The sequence below is a fragment of the Harpia harpyja genome, chromosome 2 (assembly GCF_026419915.1).
Source record: "Harpia harpyja isolate bHarHar1 chromosome 2, bHarHar1 primary haplotype, whole genome shotgun sequence".
NCBI lineage: Eukaryota > Metazoa > Chordata > Aves > Accipitriformes > Accipitridae > Harpia > Harpia harpyja.
Window position 1 is genome coordinate 7,267,212 of NC_068941.1, and position 21,743 is coordinate 7,288,954.

At 37.9% G+C, this 21,743-nt stretch overlaps 1 protein-coding gene across 3 annotated transcripts in view; it reads right to left on the reverse strand.

Moving 5' to 3' along the window:
* The window catches only part of TRPC3 (transient receptor potential cation channel subfamily C member 3), a 46,918-nt gene that overhangs the window by 18,808 nt on the left and 6,367 nt on the right, over window positions 1-21,743 (reverse strand). For all 3 annotated transcript variants that reach the window (XM_052814368.1, XM_052814376.1, XM_052814383.1), the window contains exons 2-3: window positions 17,647-18,418; window positions 6,417-6,602 (exon numbers count right to left, since the gene is read on the reverse strand). In XM_052814368.1, coding sequence (XP_052670328.1) covers window positions 6,417-6,602; window positions 17,647-18,418 — 958 coding nt within the window. The remainder of the gene's footprint in view (window positions 1-6,416; window positions 6,603-17,646; window positions 18,419-21,743) is intronic.

Consider the following 21,743-nt stretch of genomic DNA (forward strand, 5'->3'; position numbering starts at 1 on the left):
ATTTAGCATTCAGTAATACAAGTAAATTCCATTTGGTGAACCAGATGAAAAGATGACCTTATGGTTTTGATGATGCTCTAAGGACTCTGTAATAGATTGTATTTTGCTGTACAGCTTTGTATTTTCTCTAAGTTCGTGCCTATCTCAGCTGAAAAATACTAAATCCTCAAATTCGACAGTTTTCAAAAATAACTTTTTCTTTTTCACTATTTTAAGATTTTAAAGGACCCTGAATGTACAGATTGTTATCACTATACAGTCTTATGCTATTCTTTGTGTTTTAATGAGTTGTTAATAGCTTAACAACACACTGCAGAAAGCTCAAATAAGATCTGATGGGTATACTTTAACTAAAAATATAAACATTTCAGTCATTTATGAGCAAGATAGTTTTATTTTTAATGAATTCTTTTATGAGATGTTCCTTTTATCTTTGCTGATTAGTTTACATTATTATTTATCAATATTAAGTATTTGCTTAATTTACTTCTATAGCAGAAGAACTAAAAGGTATCAAACATAACAGAGGAAGCCACAAGAGTAGATGTGTACAAATATCTGAACAAATATAGTCTCTGATAAAATGACCAAAAGTTGACACTTTCAAATTTGAGCACTTAATTTTATAAGATAATATTCAGGCATTTAAACAAGAAGGTCCTGATTGTCAGTAGTCTAAGCATACACAGCTACCACCGGATTTCAATTCATTGAATGTCAGGCCATTTTTGGCATGTTCAACCCTATCCAAATCTTGGTACTTACTTTTCTTGTACCCAGACACAGACATGTGAAAGACCGTTTTCAAATATACTTACTCTCTTTTGACCTAACTCCGATGCCCGCTGAAGTCAATGGTAAAATTTCAACTGACCTTAACTAAGCAGAGCCAAGACATCATCAAGGACTTTTGTAACCAAGTGCTTTAAAGTAAGGGGTAGGAAGCCAGACAAACATCAAGACAAAGAAATAGGGCATCAAGTGAATTTACTGGGATCTAGTCATGAAGAAACAACCAGACAAGTGGAAAAATAGGCTTAGGATTAATGCTCAGCTTCTCCGCAGACAGTTATTACAACACAAACTTGCTCTTCTGAGCCTTTTGTATAAGTTCCGTCCATCCATAGCTTCCACAGATTCTTCCTTACGTGTCCCAAAATTGAAACGGAGCAGAGATTAAATGTTAAGATACTAAACTGGCGTATATTAAGGATCTAGTACCCAATAAAAAAAAAAAACAAAACCCAAACACCAGTCAACTTCCATCTTTCTCCTTTGCAGCAAATACATGCAAATGTTATTTTCCTAGCTTCAGTAAGATTTCAGTATGTTCACAGGGAAAGGGAGTGATTCCCAAATGGAACGATAAAACAAGCTGCTAGCAACAACTGCATTTGTTTAGATATGCTTTAAGTTTTATTTTACTAAAATCACTTTTGGTTGAGTTTGTTGAAGGGTGAGCATGTATTGCTCTATTTTTAAAGCACTGTTTTCTTTCTTTATTTATAGTACTACTTTAGCATGAAGCAATGTGGACAAAGGAGACAGTGCAGCCACGCCATCAGGATCATGTAGTGTAACCAGTAGTGTGTAGCTTATGTTGGGTGCTGCTACTGAAAAAAACATAAGGGGTGGGAAGAAAGAAGAATTCTATAGCTCCCTATGTTCTTTGCCTGTTATATTTCTGGTTAAGTCCATTTCTAAAGTGTTATCATCATACTCATCATTATCACCATTACTATTACACCATGTCCTGTGACACTGCCACATCACAAGAGCATGTGGGACATCAGTTAAGCACAAGGGTAAACAGCCTAGTTATCACAGCAATTTGAAGAAATCTGGTAATATACTTGTCACATTGGTTGACAATAACTAGTAAATCAGAGTAAAGAATGCTAGGCAGTTTCACAAAAAGGATTCAAAAATAATTCTGATAACTCTGATAATCCATGTTGGATTAAGAGTGAGATTTGATCTGAGTTGCTTATACTTTAAAAAAAAAAATACTGTAAACCTTGGATAAGCATTTTATTATCCTTTGTACTCTGTTGAGATCATAATGTACTATATATACTGTTGTTTGCCAGGTCTTGCCTGCAAAACTCCATTTATATTCCAAATCTCATTAAAAAGTGCATACAGTAGAACAATAGGGCAGACTTCTTAAAAAAAAAAAAATCAGATTAAATCATTGGCAATGAAAACAGGGAACCTTAAAACTCTCAAGAGGAGGAATCCGAAGCTGCTTCATGAACTTTAAAATGGAAGCAATCTTCATATTTTAATCTATTTTTCTCTAAAATAAAAGTCCCAAAGTATTTTGGTGTGATTCATTAACCAGTTAGATCACATATTAATGCAGTTTGTACCTACAGGGGAATGGCCAACAGAAATAAATAAAAAAAAATTTTAAAGTCTTTTAAGAAATTAATGTCACCTTGAACTATGTTTGTATTCTTTTTATTAGGCTGTCACCTTTGAAGCTTATGCACCATAAAAACTGCCAGCCTGGCCCATTTGAAAAAAATAGACTGTTTTCTGTGTGTTTGTGCATTCTAACCTATGCCCCTGGTCTCTTCTTTTGCTGAGATAAATTTCATTCTCAACTCAGGACATCAAGGGACAAATCCCACAGAAGATAAACTGTGGCCATAAACAGGAAAGTAAACAATTATTTCAAATTACAAAGACATTTTTAAAAAGTTTTAAAACTGTAGAGAAGAGGAGAGAGAAGAAACACCCACATCACTCCTCCTATTACCAGAGGGAATGGGAAGAAACAGCAAAGGAGCTTTAAGGGAGCTCGCCTAGGGCTATGAATCGGCCCACAGGCCCTCTTGCATCTCATCCAGATCTGTGTGCTAGTTATTCCTCCTGGTCTATCAACATTTTGATCTGACGCTAAAAGGACATCTGCCTGTGCTATAATTTCCCCAGAAAAGGGAGGAGTTAGTGAATAAGATGCCAATGGTTATGGCAAGTTCTTTGGCAGTAAGTCTAAGGGCCCTTGAGAACATCTTAGCAACTTATTTAACTGTTGGCACCTGCACAATATGCACCACTTTGAAGCCCTCAGAGCAACTCATGTCACTTGCCTCATCCATATAAGCTCTGAAATTCATCCTTCTCTCTGGCTCTGCTGAAATATTTGAATTTATGATTATGTTATTTTCAGGACCTGCAACCTCTTCTGTGTTCCCCCGGCCCGGTATATCTGTCTCCCCACCAGCTTCACCTCCTCCAAGGACAGTAGGTTCACATCATATTTCACCTACCAATCACATCATCCTACAACCTTGTTCCTTCTGCATTTCTCTTCTCTCATCCTACTTTCCATGCAGCTTTTTACTTTTCATTACATGTTGATCTTATTATCACATTTATCTAATATTTTAGGATCCAATCCAAACCCCAGTGAACAACAAAGATGCATGGGGACAGTATCTGGTCACTAAAAAAAAAAAAAAAAAAAATCCCGATTTTAACTTAGCTGCTCTTCCAGGCATAATTGACTGTAACACTTCAGATGCACTCAGTTTCATGACCATGAACCAACTCATCAGTATGTAAATATTTTTCTGTATTACTGGGAGTGATTATAATGTTGTTTATTCCTAACATCCTAATGAATGAGTTTAGACATAGCAGAAACAGATCCTGGCACGCTCTGATACACAAACACACAACATACAAAGAGAATTTTGAATCTTCTTTCTTATCTGCCAATTTGAAACTTCAGTGTTTGAAAACTAAATCCTGTGATTTTTCTCAAACTCTTATTGATTTCACTTGGAAACTCCACTCTGATTTTTATCTCAGCAAGAACTGCAGAACTTGGCCCAGTGTCAGCAACTTCTCTGAAATTTTGTTGGCAACCTAAAGACAGAGTTAAGATACAATACTAAAAGCACTACTTGCAGCAGCAACTCAGCATACAGAGCAAGACTACTTGTTCTAACTAGTTTTTCTTGTTAATTCCCTTAGTCCTTCACTATTGGGGCTGCAGTTTCAGTCTGAACTGTAGCTTCAAACTCATATCCTGTTTACCCAAAGGGTTACACTTTAATGCAGTGCCTAGGGTATTAAGTGCAAGAGTTTCATTACTAATAGAATTAAAAACTCCATTTCCCTAGTAGTGAACTTCTGAGCACATCTGCTCACTTGTCATAGCTTTTCCTGTCTCTCCTCCCTCTGAAAAGGGCATACAGCTCATTAACCATTCCAGGGACCTGCAGTTCTGTTTGGCTGTACTATCTGTCTGGCAACAATGAACTGACCTTAACGTAGCTGACCCAGAAGTGCAGCTATAAATACTGAAAGCTAAGAAACATAAGCCACATCCTTGTCGTCTTCCTACAGTCACAGGGTTAAAAGCATCCCATGTGGAGTTCTGAATCTGTTCTACAGTCAGAATATCGCTATAATCTGCCACTGCTGTAATGGAGCCGATCCCAGCATCAAAGGACCACCATGGCAGAGACATTTCCTGCCTCAATCCTTGTCATCCCCTCTGTAACAGCCATTCACAGGGAACAGCACATGTAAGAATATGGTAACAACTCTGCACCATCTATTTATTTCCTTCCACCAAGATCATTAGTCTTGTAGGTTCTGAACTGTATTTGTCATGAATTGGAGTCAAAACTTTGAGTTTATCTACAAATAATTAATCTCTTGCAAGAGAAGAGGTTTGCTACATGGAATTGCCTTTTTTTGCACTATGTAGGTTTTTGTTGTTCCTAACAGACCTGTGTGTTCCTTTGCTCAGCAATGAATTTAATCAGTGACAACGACCTCTTGGAAGAAAACCAGAGTCTTCAGCAAGAAAGCTGACACACGAGTCTTAGCAAAGGTTTGGTACACATTAATATGCAACAGCATAAAGAATTCATATTTTATTTAGATATGATAACATGCTTATGTACTTTCTTTCCCTGTTCCATTCTTTTTAATTAAATACTTGTATATATTTACCTTGAATTTTGTTAATTAATATGCATTTATCTGCTGTAGACCAATTCTATATTGGAAACAATGATTTGCTGTTTGGGATCTGCGTTTACAATTTTTGTTAACCATCTTTTGGGGACATAATAAACACCAACATTTCCCAGTTTTGTGGCAGGTTGCTTACAATTAATTTTATATGGCAGACTGGCTCAACAGGTGGCCACAGAATACAGTGTTATTTATTCTGAAAGACACAAGACTTCTTGCAGAGATAATGAAACTATAATGACTGTTAAGAATGGAAATGATGCTAACCTTGTAAATAGGTAGCTGTAAATAATACATAGGCATTGCAGTATTTCTTGAGTCCTCTCACAGTAGGACACAGTATTAACTATTTTCTGTGCTAGGGTAGCGGGATCTTGAAAAGAACAACATAACTATATATTGAAAACTGCTACGATAAATGGATATGCATTATGTCAGATGTGTGATACACAGCTCCATTTTTCAACACATTCATTCACAAAATAACTGTTCATTAAAAATTACTTTGAGAGGCATCAACTGAAAACACATTGCACTTCACAAAACACCAATAAATACAGGTACAAAGATGAAGAACTGAAATTAACTGATTAACTAGCCACAAATATATTCCATACATTTTCAGGACTGAATTTGAACTATTTTTTAAAGGACACACACAGTAAATCATGTAGAATTTCTCACTACAACCCACACAGTTGCAGATGAGCCGTTTGATTTACTGTCATATTTTTAAATAAATTAAAAAAAATATACTTAATGACAACTTAGATGTTCTCTTTTACAAAGTAGTAAAAGGAAGACCTTTTTTTGAAAAAAAAAAAACAAAACAAAAAACCAAAAACCAAAAAACCACCACCAACAAAAAAACCCTAAGCCTATGTGATGATAGGAACACTAGTAGAAAGCTGCAAGACTTACTTCCCAGAATTTAGTTGCCCAATTAAGTTACTTAAGGTAGAAAGCAAAGGTAATAAAAAGAAATAATGAACAAACCAGTTCTTTTACTTGGTTGAAACCAACACTTTCACAAATACAGCCTTCTCTTTGGATTAGATATTATCACACACACTGGCAGGAAGACACATCCTTACCTTCAATGAGTGAAAATCTGGCTCCACTGAAATCTCTTCTTTTGGCTTAATCAGGAGGAAGATCTGACCAACTGTGTATAACCTTGCTAGCACAGCTGATTTGTCATTAAAATCTCCTGCCAATTCTCAGCTGTGGAAAATAGATTAAACTAAACTCCTTCACTTAGTCCCCTTCTGCCAGCTTCTGCCTTGTGAGAATCTTGATTACACACACTACGTCTCATTAATGCATCTGACCACCAGTTCATAAGACCTGTGGAATAATGAGATGACACTGTGTTCCTATCACACTGTCTGAAAGCACTGGCTATGAGAAGTTACCTTTTTGACTTCATACTTAATGGCCAGCTTCACACGGCTCAGTGACGCTCTGTGTCTCTGGGCTTCAACTGGCTCAGAGTTTAAATCCCCATTCAGAATGGCCTCCACTTCTTCTGAGTCTCGGCAGAGATCAAGAACACCAACCACAAAATCCTTGCACTGCATAGACAGCTTGCGATAGTCATTCTGAAAAAGAAGTGTTAGAGAAAATGGCCTGTGATTAACATGCTTAAGAGTCATTAGCAAGGAAAAAGGAACGTGTACAAGCTGCTAAAAATTAATAGTGTTTGTCTTTCACATACTACGTCAAGTTAGCAGCAGATCATTATGGAATTTTTGTACAGCAGAATCATCTCTTCTCTAACACGCGGCAGCCACTTGAACAGAGCTTGGTAACATTATCTCATAGCATGATGAATATAACCCAGATGGGCAGCAAGGGGAAGTTGAATGGACAAATAAGAATTGCACGAACAAACCAGGACCAAAACTCTTGAAATATTAACATCACTCTTGCAAAAACTTTGCAGACAATTAATGAAATAATTCTTACAGGGTTGCCTCCCAGGCTATGAATGTATTTCTGCTCTTTCTACGCTGCTAAAATGGCTGCTTACTCTTTACTCTGATGTATGCCGTATTCACTTCCCCGCTCTGCTTGCCACTTATCCTTGGAACTGCTTCACCCCCAACAATGTGTACAGTGGGTTACAAAGCAACTGCAAAGAATAACTGTGGCATGAACTTGGACACCAGTCTTGTGCACAAAATACCCCAAATTTCTTGTATAGGCAACATGGAAACCAGCTTCTTCAAAGGAGAGTTCAAAGATACTAGGCTCCTGAGTCATTCTCTAAGAGACCACCTTTCCATTGACAACACAGCTGAACTACAGAGAGACATTTCTTAAAACCTCAACCCTTTTATTTAAGAGCTCTATCGACCTATCCCTTCCTCTCCCTCTCTTTCACTTCCCTGCACCTGTCTCAAACCATTCCTTTTCCAAAAATCACCTATTAGTTTAATCTCCGTCTTGTTTATTCTCACTCCATCAGCTTTCCCTTCCATTACTGCTGGAGTCAACAGCTCTGCTTGCATTACCTTCTGAAAGTATATAAAGCCAACAATTGTTTTCTGTTATTAAAAACATTGCCCCTCCTCCTTTAAAAGTGCTTTTAGTAAAGCACTTCTTTTTCTTCCTCACTACTTCCATTTTTGCACAATATCATTGGCTGTTTCCAACTTGTAGCTTGTTGACTATAGCTCTGAAGTCTTACTGTGTCACGTTGAAAAAATAACTACATTTTGCTGGTCCTTACTCTTTCTACCTTTCCTCAGCTTCCTTCAACACTTTGGGACCGTGTCCTGAGTTTTGCCCATGTGCTGTGATCCTTTCTGTGCAGCTATTAAACTACTGCATCTAAGGTGCAGTGGTACTGCTTTTCTCTATGTTCATGCCTTATGTCTGGCATGCTGCTCGCAAGTTTCATGCTTTTCATCCTTACAAGCAAGTTTATGTCAATCTTTGAGGTGCTACCTTTAAACTTCTCAGTTGCTCGTATATGTTGACATCGGAAAGATTTCCATCTATCTAATAATCTCTCTCTTCTGACAAAACATTTGTGGCTACATTTCAAAATTTTAAGATAACTCTGTAAAGTATGCACATGTGAATCTTTGCTTGCGCTTTTGTTTACGCTTGTACACGTCCTCCACCACTTCTGTGACATTACCTACAAGTTCTTATCTGATATCTACTTCAGTAGAAACCTTGGTCTTCATTTATGTGTCCATGTCCTCTCAGCTAGATTGCTGGGACTTCTTTATCTGAGATACAGCCTCTGATTTCCTTGCATGAGGCTACAGTTGGAGGAGGAAACTTGATTGAACCTGCCAGTTCTACCTTGTTGCATCAAGTGTTTCAGTGCCTAACTGAAAATAGCATAGCCTTCTTTTTCAATTACTCCACAGCTTTTCTTCATTTTTTTTCCCCCCCACTAGGCCACGAAAAGACTAGTCTGAGTCCTTTGTCCCTCCATTTTCGGGTGTTTACTGTTCATTTTCAGGCACTACCTTTTTTAAAATCACTTTTGGGGAGTACAGATTTTTCCTTTGTGGTTCCTGCCTTTTCAAAAATGTTTCCTTACTGCTTCTGCCCTCATAATTTTCTCATTTAATCTCAATTTTTTTCCTGAAACCCTCACTTTTTCCCCCTTGCCTAAGTAACTTTTACCTCCTTGTATTGCTAGTTTTGTTAAATTTTCAACTTAGCATCTATAAAATGGGATAGAGAAACTAACGTGCTCCCAGTAATTGCAAATTGTTTTGGGAAAAGATGGGAAAAGAGGCTGCATAGGATAACAGCAAGAATCAGCTATCAATCCCATAGGTCAGATTCAGATACAAATCAAAATGAAACATTACTGGAGACAAACAAATACTACTAGGAATTGTGTTATTATGGAAGACTAACATCCCAGATGCAGACTTGGAAACAACCAGTCCTAATCATAGACCTAAACAGGACCCAGTTATTTCCTTTGGTCATAGATGACAAATTAATTCAGTTGTCAGTGAACCAGCAGGATGTAAGGTTATTTTAGATTTGGTTTTGGTAACCAACCAAGGAGAACAGTACAGAATAGCCAATTATAAAAATAATACTGGGATGCGTGATTAAATTCAGTGAAAGGATAAGCAAGCATATGTATGACTAAGATTTAGGACTTTTAAAAAGGCAAAGTCTTGTAAGAAAGCTAGTCAAGGGAGTGAAACGTACTTATAAGCATGGAGGTCCAAATGCAGAGAAGGCTTTTAAGTAAAAGATGTGAAGGTGATTAGACATCAGATCCTACAAAAATAAAAACCTTGCAGAGGAAGACTCCAGAACGGTGGCTAGAATAGCAGTCTTCAAGAAGACAAAAGGGAACAGTCTTTCTTGACAGTCTAGTCAAGAAGGAAGGTTTCATCATAGAGGCCATGAACTTTAAGTATAAACTGCTAGAAGTCAGGCTTGTAAAGGATATTAAGCAAAGCACAAATAGGTAAGACAATACAAAAAGATGAGACGAAGTAGAGACTAAAGACAACTCTAGTAAAGCCAAAAACAACACTGTGCCTTCAGTTTACTGAAGACCTATGCTCTTAACACTGTTTATACTGTTTTCACAACAGAATTTCAAGCAAGAGTTGCTTACACATTCCACTACAGCTAAAGAAAGTCATTTACTGAGATGGCTGAGCAAAAACCACAATATTAATTTCATGTAGTATTAATTCAACAGGAATAAGACTGGTAATCGATTTTTCTTTAACACTATAAAGTAGCTGTAAATCTGCTATTTGCAGCACACGGGAGGATACCCTAACTTCACTAACTTCAGTAGTAGTACTATGTAGTTAAGAGAGAAACTACATTCTTTCTCACTTGAATTTGCAGGCACTTACAACCTTACAAGAAAGTCTTTGTTTTAGTATTATTTCTATTTATCCTATGCTCAAAGGTGAAATCTCATTAAGGTTTAATACAGTTGAGTAATACAAAACCATCTGAACTTAAGTGCTTTGTAACATATCACAACCCAAATTTTTTCCATGCAAGCATGAATATGGGCTGTCCAGTTAAGGGTAGTGGCTTCATTTACAATGTCTTTTCTCATTCCTTTGCTAACTGTGAAGAAAGAGAAGGAGAAATAGTGGACTTCTAATAGTTAGGAAGTAACAAGTTACTCTTGCTAACGGTTCACTCCATTTTCTTTACCATTTAAGTATTCTCTTTTTCCTCAAAATAACGCAGAAATGTAGTATCAAAAGTTACATTATCAAGAAGTTACTCCTTAAGAACTTCCAATATATAAGACAGGAAAATCTGTTTCCTTGTGTTTAAGCTATAACCAAGTCTCTCACACACACAAGTGCACAAGTACAGCCTAGCATCAGGTTCATAAAATGTAAACATTCAAGTAAGTTTCTGCTATAGTCACACACACAGTTACAACAAAAGATCAATTGACACAGTTTTCTCGATTAGTACAAACTAAGCAAGAAGAATATGTTTTCACAGGCAGTTACAGTTGTGAAACATTGCCTACAAATGTCAAAGTGGTGTAAAATCACCTTTGGCAAAAGATGGACAAATTGTGATTACAGTATCATCACATGAAGACTGCTATTTCAATGGACTACAGATTGTTTCCTTTCTCTGTTCTCTCATGAGTGGAGACTCATCCCCACAAGCGTGTGAGAGCTCCTGACTGATCCTGGCAGAGGGTGCAAAGCTCCTGACCTCACAGCTCACACTGTATTAACTGGTATCCCGAAAAATACACCCATCCACTCTGCGAATAGCCTTGCTGGTTCCTGAAGGACAGACTGCTTTGCATGGACTATTTGCCTACTACACAAGAGCTACCTACATTTTTACTGAAAAACTAACAGTGCTACATGTTTCTTGATAGGTGGATAGACCACTTGCTTATAGAAGTTATGCTTATTGCCAGATAAAATTCAAGATATGATGGATTAAGTTTTATGCTGTCAAATTTAAGGATTAAATACAGGCTACATTACTTAAAAATGCTGTTACAAGAACTGAAAACCAGTATGTGCATTGTTATCTGACTCAGGTGTTGAAACTCATGCTAGGAAAACTTGTCAGATTTCTCTCTCCAGGTCTTTACTTACTTATGTATTAGCAAATCAAATTAATCTCAGTCTATCTGATTGCTTTACAGAATTAAATAGACAAACACTACCCACATTGCAACCATGGGACCCAATTCTCAATCTTCTACCTCCAGGGTGTTATGTGAATAGCAAAAACCAGAAATCTGTGGTCTCAGTCATCCACATACACCTCTGCTTACTCTTGAGAAGATACAAATGAAGCTACCAGATCACTCATCTCTTCCATGTCCTAAACAAGACTACCAGAACTCCCCATGTGAAGCATGCATGTTTGAAAAGCCCTGCCACATACTGTGCAAGTTGCCGATTCATTAACATAAAGCTACTCTTCAGGGGTACACCAAACAGACTAAGGCACCAATAGACCTGCTTATATAGTGGGGTTCTTTGCCTATTTTTGTCATAATACAGGAACTCTGCCTCCTTGATCAACAAAGTGCTTCTTCAATTAATTCACAACCTAACTCAACCAGTTTTACTAGCTATATCATCTTAAATTGTACCTCTCAAAAAAATTAATGGTAACACAGACATCTATGTAACATCAAAAATATCAGCCTGTATTCTGCATTTCACAGATACTGTAGCTGACATCGGTACATAGTGGACAATTGATGATGACTGGAATTGCAGAACTGTGTCTCACAAGCAGTTTTGGAGGACCTTGGCACACATTAATGTTGGATCTCAGCCTGCCCAACTCTGTATATTCTCCTCTCACTCACAACATTAAAGACTACCTTGTATGTTCATCCAGAATTTGCAAAGAACATATCAATCTGTGCGCAAAGAATGAAGCATATGAACAAGAAATCTTCAGCGGATTCAACCCATACGATTTTTAATTTTTTAAGATTTTAAAAATTTGCATCGAGCAATCACATGCAGTCAAACAAAACGTATATATCTGTTTTCTATTATGAGAGCCACATTCCTGTAAGCACCACAGTTTTGTGACTGTGTACAACTGCATAACTAGTTCACACATATGATATGCAATCATAGATTTGAGTATTACGTATTAAATGGCCATTTTGAGATCACATATATAGTCAGTTTGCATATATAACTGCAGGAACTGTATATGCAAATCAAGCACATAATTGCACTAATGATTATGGATCTGGGCCCTGTCCTTTTAAGAGTTGGACCTAAACGCAAATCAAGCTTGAACACTCTTTGTTAGTTCAGCTGAGATAACACTATGTAAATTTACTTGGAACAGTGACAGATTCCACTTTTAGATGCACGTCCACATCTTCCGTTGGTTTCAGTAGGAGCTTTTAGCAAAGCTAGGAACAGGGATTTATCCTATATAAAGCGGGACTACAATCTTTTTGATCCTTGCTGTGATGAACCAAATTCTGACACGGTATCAGCTGGCGCAATTTTCACTGGTAGAAATGAGCTTGCTTACACAGGACAGTATTTAGTTGAAAGCTCGTATACAGAGACTATCATGTGGCTTTTTAGCTACCTTGTCCTGCTTTTTTCTAGTGACTCCAAAGGAAAGTTCCATCAGCTGTTCTGACTGCTAGACATTCTCCCATCACTGTGCAGTAACAGTTTTAAAGTTCTCAGGGAGGAGGGTAAATATCAATTAACTTTAGTAACCCACAGCAGCCAGGGTCTGCTAAAAATAGAAGAACAAGAAAACATAAAAATTGGGAATATTTGTATTGCAAAGTATTTTGTGGTTCTACTGGGATTGGAAAACATAATTCTCCAACTATGGTAATGAACACTTTTTTACATTAAGACAAGATACAGTTCCAGGCTGAGCTTCCCTAGGCAGTCTATCAGGTACAACACAGTATACCTCAGAGATCTCTAACCACTCATAAAGACAGATGCCAGTAGAACACCACTCCAAAACTTTTTCTAATTTAACAGGTTTTGTCCTTTTCAACAACAGAAAGAATTGAGCCAGCAGATTTGATACGCTTTGAAAATGCTTTCTGATCAGGCGCATTGGTTATAAAAGCCCTTATAAATACCAAAATTGGTGAAGAAGCCCAGAGTGAAGCAGAACTCTGGTTTTGCATCTTAGACACAGAACTTCATCAACAATGCTGCTTTCTTTCTAATTATCTCTACTACAAATAAAACATCCCTAACAACCTGACAGGACAGAATCTAATCAGCTGCTTTAAGAGACTGAAATTTGGTGTGATAGCAGTAGGTATGGAAGAGTGAAGGACTTTTTTACGATTTGGTAGCAGTCGACTCAAATAAAACAAACTGAAGTTTCTGACATCATCTGACATTCTGCTGTCAAGTCCTGGAATGGGGACTAGATCACCAAGGAAGGTCAGAGAAATACTGTAGTTCCTACCCTGGCCACAGGGATGATATGCTGCTATACTGGCCACTAAAATGATGTCTTGCTGCTCTGACAGCCAGGCACTGATAATCTCTGCTGTTCCCTTAGCTGGTTTCCAGACCTAAAAGAGAAGTCACCAGCACGTTCAAACAAGCCAGCCATGCTTTACCAGGATTAGAAAATGCAATAGAGAACCTAAAGGGAGGAAGATAGAGAGGAAAAAAAAACCAAAAAGAAAAAAAAGAAAATTAGGTGAGCACTTAGAAGTGAGACAAGAAAAAAGGAAATCCAAAGAGGGAACTAAGAGGGAACTGAATAGAAAATACGGGAAGAAGAGAACACGACAAGTGGATGCAAAGTAACAGTGCCAAGAAGAAACTACAATAAAACAGATGAAGAAGAGCAAAAGAGGCAACAGGAGCTTGGAACAAGGATTTCACAAAGCAGCAGGAAGTAAGGAAGCTTGAAAATGAAAGTAGAGTGAAATGGTCTTTAGGGCTCCAGTTTCCCCATCTATTTTTACTCATTTTCAGTACTTATTTTTGGCTACATGTCTTTTATCTTCCAGGAAAAATGAGCGTTCACTGGTTTCTTTGAATCCTTTCTCCTTACTTCTGAAGGGGAAATAAAAAAATTAAAAATCAGTGTAATTAATAAGTTTTTTTAATACTCACAGGGAACTGACTGTCATAAATGAATGTCCTAAGCCACATTCCCACATTTCTAATACACTTGTGCAAACTCAGGTTTGCACAAAAACACCAGAATTTGTTAGTGTAAATCATAAGTGATAGAGGCAGACTGGACTTTGCATATGCAAAAGATGTAAGGTTCTATTTAGCAAGCATTTACTAGGAAGCTTTGCCCTCAGGTGTTTTTAAACAGGTTCACCCTATATTCTCTCTCTGTAGGAAAACCACCTAGAAAAGTATTTTCTGTACGAGTGCTCCACATCCAGTAAGTGCATTGCTGCGAGCGTGCACAGGAAATGCTATTGGGCTTTCATGTACCACAGATACTTAAGAATAAATCATTAATATCATTGAAAGCCCCTTTAAACAGATTTGTCCATTTTTTGTGGGAGATGAACTATTTTGTCCATTTTTCTTTACCCTGAAACAATTCTGCTCAGTGTTGTGCTGTAGATTGAATTTGATTGCAATACTTAAGCATTTCCAGTGATGATCCTAAGGGAGAGTGCACCAGAATTCTATCAGGCATTCTGCCTCATAGGGAGTGCAAATGTCGGACTAGAAGCCTTCTCCTCTGGGACATGACAAAGGACACAGTTATTAGCAAAACACGTTCAGATGACATACCTATAGAAAAGAAAGCACTGAACAGACAGTTACACATTGGACTTACATCAAACGTGGCAAGCTCTCACAATAGGCTTCTGTTAGATGCAGAAGTGCTGCTTGCTTTCTCCTTGATCTACCTCTACAGCTCTCAGTGGAGCATCTTGTGTTACATCCGTGCCACGAGCAGCCCCATCATACCTGCCCACAGCCCCAGTGGAATACAGTCTTTTTGTCAGCCGTACAATTACAGCCCTTCCTGGACTTGATTTAATGTCCAGGATGCTAAAAAATTCCTTGCCTCCTCATTTTCCTCTTCCCTCCCTCACTCTTCCACTACCCCTTCTCCCCAGGAAGGGCAGCCAACTATCGATGCCAGAGGAAAACAAGCAACTCTCCTACCAGGCTTGGTAAAAACAGAAAGAATGCCCTGAAACACATCAGAATCAGAAGGAAAAGAGATAGATGTGAGGTCAATGAGGAGAATAATTATTTCACTGGAACATTCTGATGTTGATGAGAAGCTGGAATTTCCATGCTAGTAAGGAGCCAGGAACAATTTCTACTGTAGGTGCAAAAACTGAATGATCTTATACACCTGGCAAGGTTAGAAGCCATACAAGCTCTATCCAAAAATACTGAAATCTGTGAAAATAGTGGATTTCTTGGGTTCTTAGGCATCCCAAAATATCAATGAATAGAGCCTTAACAGGTGAGAAAAAGGGGAAAATTAAAAAAAAAAAAAAAAAGGAAAAAATTGAAAGCCAGAATATTTTATTCTGTGACAATTTAACATTTTAAAAACTGAAGTAATTGTTTTAACTTCTGGTTTGAAATGAGAAGTCCAACGAAAAAACATTGTTTTTTCTCCTCCAAAATTTCAAGCTATTTTTTTTCTGATTAAATTTGTATTCATGGTATTAGTACCTATGATATGGGAGCTTCCCATGAATTTCTATTTTTACTGAAATTTTTCTATTCAGTTCTAATCATCTACATTCTCCCCTTACAAAAACATGACACAGCTTGCCTTAATTTAGCTTTTGGTGGCACAGATTGTATTTTGGATTCCTAGGGAGCTGTGTAGCACTGAAATTGAGTCCCTAAGCCCACCAGTGTTTCTGAACACAGGTATAACAACAAAATTTGTATGCAGTATCACAAAGAAAAAAGATGGATGGTAGAGTTTCTAAGGTGCCAACCCAGAAGAAAAGTTCTCTCTAAGAAACTGCAGGAGAAAAAAGGAAAAAAAGAAGGGAAGGAAAAAAAAAAAGCTTGTATCCACAACCACCAAAGTGTTACTCAGAAAACCCATAAATCTCCATCTTGGGCACGCGATTCTGGAGACCCTGTGGCTCTCGCATTGTTGGCCTAGTTGAAAGGAATCAATGACAAACAGGACTGAGTTATACACATCAGAGATTTAACCTTCTATAATGGTCCCTAAATGAGGCACATTAACTGTAATGCATTGCGTGAAGCACACAAGCCAACAGGCTCTGCGCATGTGATAAAATTCTCTAATTCTTCAATTTTATGTTCACAAGGAGCTTTCCCGGTTCAGTACTTTTTCAGCAGAGGAAAAAGAAAAATCTGACATTCTTCCTATACTCATGAATAAATACGTTGAGGAAGTACTCAATCCTTTTGCCAGATTACACAATACATAGCATGGTATGAGGGGGTTCCTTCACCAAAGGAAGGAGAGGAAAGGTTTAAGCTGACTTTTACACTTTATTAGTGCATTGTATAATACTTGAATCCTTCTCAGCACCAAAACCTTATTTTTAAATTATATTTTAACTCACTTAGCTATATCTGGAGCTATTCTTTGTCAGAGGTCTAAAACTGTTTCTTCCTCTTCTCGTAAAGTTCACTTTATTAATTTCTGTCTATATTTCTCCAGGTTGTTGCATATTTCTTCTGAGTACTCCACAGCGTTAGCAATACTTGCTGTTGTTTGAAAAGGTTAACGCATCTTTTGCCTCTCTCAGATCATTTATGAAGATATTAAACAAACAAATGGTACCCAACACTGACCTTGCAGAACCCCATTAGATTTTTTTGTTAAAACTAGATGCAATGCTGTTAATATCACTACTCACCGAGAACAATCTGTCATTCCCCAAGCTGAGCTTTTCTTATTACACGCAGAGTACTGGGGTTTGATTTTTTTGTGGGGTTTAGTTCAGGGGGAGCGGGGCGGGCAAGAGGGAAGGTTACTGTACTTTTCAAAGTATTCAACAGAACTGCAAAATCATTAAAAAAAAGCACTGGGCAACAGTTAACTGAGTCACTAATTGTCTGATAGAGAAACTGAAATATATAAAAAAAGTCAGGGCACTGACTTACTAAATGAGATACAGCTCAAAAACAGATAACAGGACCTACATCTGTAATCAGCCTAATATCTGGTTTTGAACAAGTGACATTTCTAAAAGGTGCATCAAAAACACCCACTTTCTGTATTCTTAACAATTTGGAAACATCATTCAAAATTAGTACGAATAAAAAAGGAGAGAATAAGGTCAATGCTGCAGTATGCTCAAGAAAAGCATAACGTTTCTACTTTCTGCACTTACATTACTCAGCACCTGTAATTAAAGATGATCTTTGTCTGCTACAGCAACCAAAATTGTTTTCCATCAGCTGCAAGGTTATCAGAATACACACAGCCCCTTTTTCCAATCTTCTCCGTACACAGTAGGTGCAAAAGCAATTTCATTTCATTAAAAATTCTTTTTTGAAGGCTTATGTATTGAAAACTCAAAATCAAGAACAGAAGAGACATTTAATAAATATCATGAAAGCATTTGCAATTGAAAAAGTAAAGACACAGGAAATAATTTCAAGCATCTAAGGACATCACGAAGTACCAGCAACTTTAAAACAATAACAGAGAGAAACAGGAAAACACCATTACCTTGAATTCTTTTTCAATGTTGGCCAACTTGGCAAGTTCATTGCTGAGTTCTAGAGCAGTAAGTACTGGATCTTCACTGGAGAGGGACAGATAAGCCGGACTAGCCAGTCCTTTGTATGCATTTATTCTTGACCTAGAGTGACTGAAAGAATCATGCTTTTGCTTCTCTGTACAGTCATTACATTTACAGAAATAATCATGAGGTCTTTCTATCCTTGCTCCTTTCATCAACAGCATGTGCACGACTTCGTATTTTTGGCAGTGGGCAGCTAAAATTATGGGAGTGATATCTGGAGAAAAGCGGGTACCATCTTCATCATAGGAATAAAAATCATCATCCTGGAGCTCCTGCTCACAAGGGCTCAGAGTCAGTCGCTTGTTTACTGAAAACCCAGGATGATTCAAAATTGCTTCCACTATTCTAATGTAGCCCTTGCTGATTGCAAGCAGCAGGGCATCTCCAATCCGTGCCAAGTTCTCTTTTTTTAACAGAAGTTCTGTCACTTCCAAATGTTCATTCCCTACAGCAAGCTGCAAGGCGTTTTGGCCCATGTAGTCAACACAGTTGACATTCAGTGTTTTTGACTCCTCCAGCATTTTGCGCACCACAGGTATGTTCCCATACTCTGCTGCATCTAGAAAGCGCTCTTCTTCAGCCGTAAGACTGGTGCCCCTGTTGTTGAACATGAATGCTGGGCCCCTAATGGCCTGTCGCCTTCCCTTTTCCCTCATCATAGTCATACGTCTCAGAGATGGACTTTCTTCAATGTACCTAATGAAAAAACAAAAAGGTAACAGAATTTCACTATGTTGGTTATTTGCAGTTTCCATTTCTCCTGTGGCCACAAAAATAATGACTTTTGTCCCTTGTCATTTGCCCATCTATTGACAAGAAGTATTCTTTACTGTGATCTTTCTGCCTTTATGCTTGCTTGCCTGCAGTCTAAAGGCACTTACAGGTTCAATGCCACAGGCCATTTCTGTTTTGTAAGCACGGTCAAGATTTTTTTTTTTTTTTACTTTATGAAAGACATCACTTTTCTTCAGAAATCCCTCCCAACTCACTTCAATACATATATAAAACAAAAACACAACTACTATACTACTTTCAGTAGTAATTAATACTGTCTACCATAGGCATTCAAGCTGATGGTTTAAGGAAGGCAATATTTATGCTTACTGTATTGTAGTTCACATAAATGAGAGGTGAAAACAAGTTTTCTTTCTGATGTCTTGCCAAACAATACGCAGTGAAGCCTGATCTCATGCCTTCTAGCATTACTACTAGAAACATTAACCAAATCTGGAAGATTCTACCCACAAATCAAAAACAACAGTTCATGCATGTTCATCAGACTTTCTAGATGCTAGTAACTAAACTGCTCACAGATTCCAGACACGGGGCATGATCCAGTATAGACTGGGACCAGCTCTCCAGCTGGACTTTGGCAATGCTGTGGGTTATGTTGGGCCTATTTCTGTTATACATCTATCATTCCAGGCGCTGAAAGGAAGAAGCTATCTAATATTAGTCATTACATGAGTGTATATATTTTTTTAAAAGCCCTCACGCATTCTTGTAATACAATCAAGAAAGATGGCAAAGTCAAAGAGCTTCTGAATGAAAATGAAAATTGGGATGGCAGGCTGCACTGGAAAGAGGAAACCTGGGTGTAGGAAAGTGAGATTGTTTGGGAAAGAGGAGGCTGTGAAATCCCCTCAAAAACTGGATGCAAAAGCAGAAAGAGGGAGAAAAGAGAAGGGGAACAGGAGAAAAGAAAGGGTGAGCAAGCTAAGTCAGAAAACACAGAAATTGGAATTATAAACCAGTGAAGATACTGGCCGAGAGCAGTGGGGAACAAACAGGAATGGGCTGAGAGAACAGACAGATCAGATGCTGAGCTGGATTGAGCTAGGTAAGGAAACTAGAGAGGAGGTTCAGAGAAGCGAGACTAGGAGTTGCAAAGAAAATGGACCTAGGACAAGACATTGAGGAGCAGATGCTACCTAGCTGGAGAAAACAACAGCAGGAAACAACCGCCTGGTGAGGTCTGAAACAACAGAATAAATGGGATCAGGCTAAAGTGGTCATAGCTGGGGAAAGAACAGAAGCATTTATGCCTGCCAGAGCAGAGGCCAAAGGCCTGAAAAGATACTTGGGATACCATAACCTTCCTGCACTACCATCTGCAAATAAATGTGAAATCCATCAGCTATCTCCCTTTTTTCTCTAGTCCAGCTCAATATTGAGCAAGACAGCCTCCAGCTGCTATCAGTTAATCCATTAGCTCAAGGGATAGAGATCACCTGAGCTGATTTGATGGGCACAGAGACACCAGCGCAGCTGATAAACAATATATGAGTTAATGGAGGGTGTGCTCTGAATACATATAACACTATATATATATGCTACATAGAGACAAACAGGCCTTATAAATTTCAAATTTAGTCCTTAAGTCCTATGTGCCTCTGTTCCTCATCTATAGAAAAAGAACAGTTGGCTCCCATTTTACAGGAGCATTGTGAAAATTAATTTATTCACTTCAGTGAAAAACTCAGATACAAGAGTAAAAAGCCAGACAGAAATACTGAAGATTAAATTAATCCTTCTACCCTCAGTGCAAAAGCCAGGTAATGTGCATTAGGAGAGATGTGGGTCCACGTAACGAATGCGGAGGGCAAAACAAAATATTAAACAGCCCTTTTTAAGCAAACCCCGTCACTCTGTGAAAGGACAGAACCAAGGGAAAAACACCACACACACATCTTTGATGTGCACAAAGACTATGCATTTACGTGTACATAGTGGAACCTGCACAGGCAGCTTCAAAAGCTGCATAGCCTAATTGCTGCAGGTTCAAATCCACAACCAGAGTGACAGCCTGTTAAATGCAAGTGGGTTTTTTGGTGTGCGTGTGTGAGATCTTTCAACAATGAGCTTAGCTATATTACCACTGCACAAAATATGCCTGTTGACATGACTGGATTTCTCCATATGCAGCAATGTCAGCCCTAATGGTTTTCATTGGGCATAACTAATTCCCTTCAGGTTATAAGACTATGTCTGGCCTTCCAGCTATCTGCAGCAGTTGTAATAAATTCAGCAAAACATAAAATCTTAATCGCTTTATCACAGCTACAAATATCATAAAAGCTAGCCCATGCTCCAAACATTTCACTTAACACAAATTGGCAGTTCCACTGCAGACCAAGTGAAGAGACTGTAATAGTCATTACTAAGGGCAGGTCTCTCCTGGGATGAAGCATTTGATCTTTTTACATTTTCATCTGTGGTTGGTATTTCTGGACTACCAGAAATGACCTGGGTGGCACTACAGTATAACCAATGCTAACTGGTATTTACTTTTTGAAATACGTGCCAAAACTGCTTTGCCAAACGTGACAGGATCCATTTTTTTCCCCCCACTTCTGTACCACCTTCTTTAAGTCTATGAAAAAGGCTGCATACCAGAGAGGATTTGTGACTCTGTTAAACACAGAATTGATTTAAAAGTCTTAAAGGTCAGGCATCTTTCACATTTGCGAGTACTCAGATATAAAGATTCGAGCCTAGAGTGCATGGGATGAACAGCCACAGTATGCTACTACCTTATTCCCCAACAAAGTCAGAAGTAAAACCAGAAATACTATCTTTTCACAGTTACCTTTTAAACAAGATCTTATTGTCTGGTAAGCTGTTACGTTTCTATTCTTCCTCCACATCTAAAAACATACAGGTACAGAAATGTAGTTGTTTACTGTAATGTTCCGAGGGAAAAAAAAAAGTATGGGTATTAAAAAAGTAAAAAAGACAGAGAACAAATTGACTCATGCTGACTTCTTGATTTAAGACGACTCTAAACTGCCATCCTGAATCTCATTTATCTTTTATGAAATACATAACAATACATTTTCCCCTATATATTCAGTTTAATTTTTCAGATTATTTTGAAATATGACACTTATTTTCTGTTTTATCTATCTATCTATCTTTCAAAACTCACTGTCTGACAGAGGTGACTCATCTGACTTCTGTAAAAAGAGATATATCCTTCCAAAGGTGTTGCATTAGAATATCTTCCCAATAAGGAAGATAT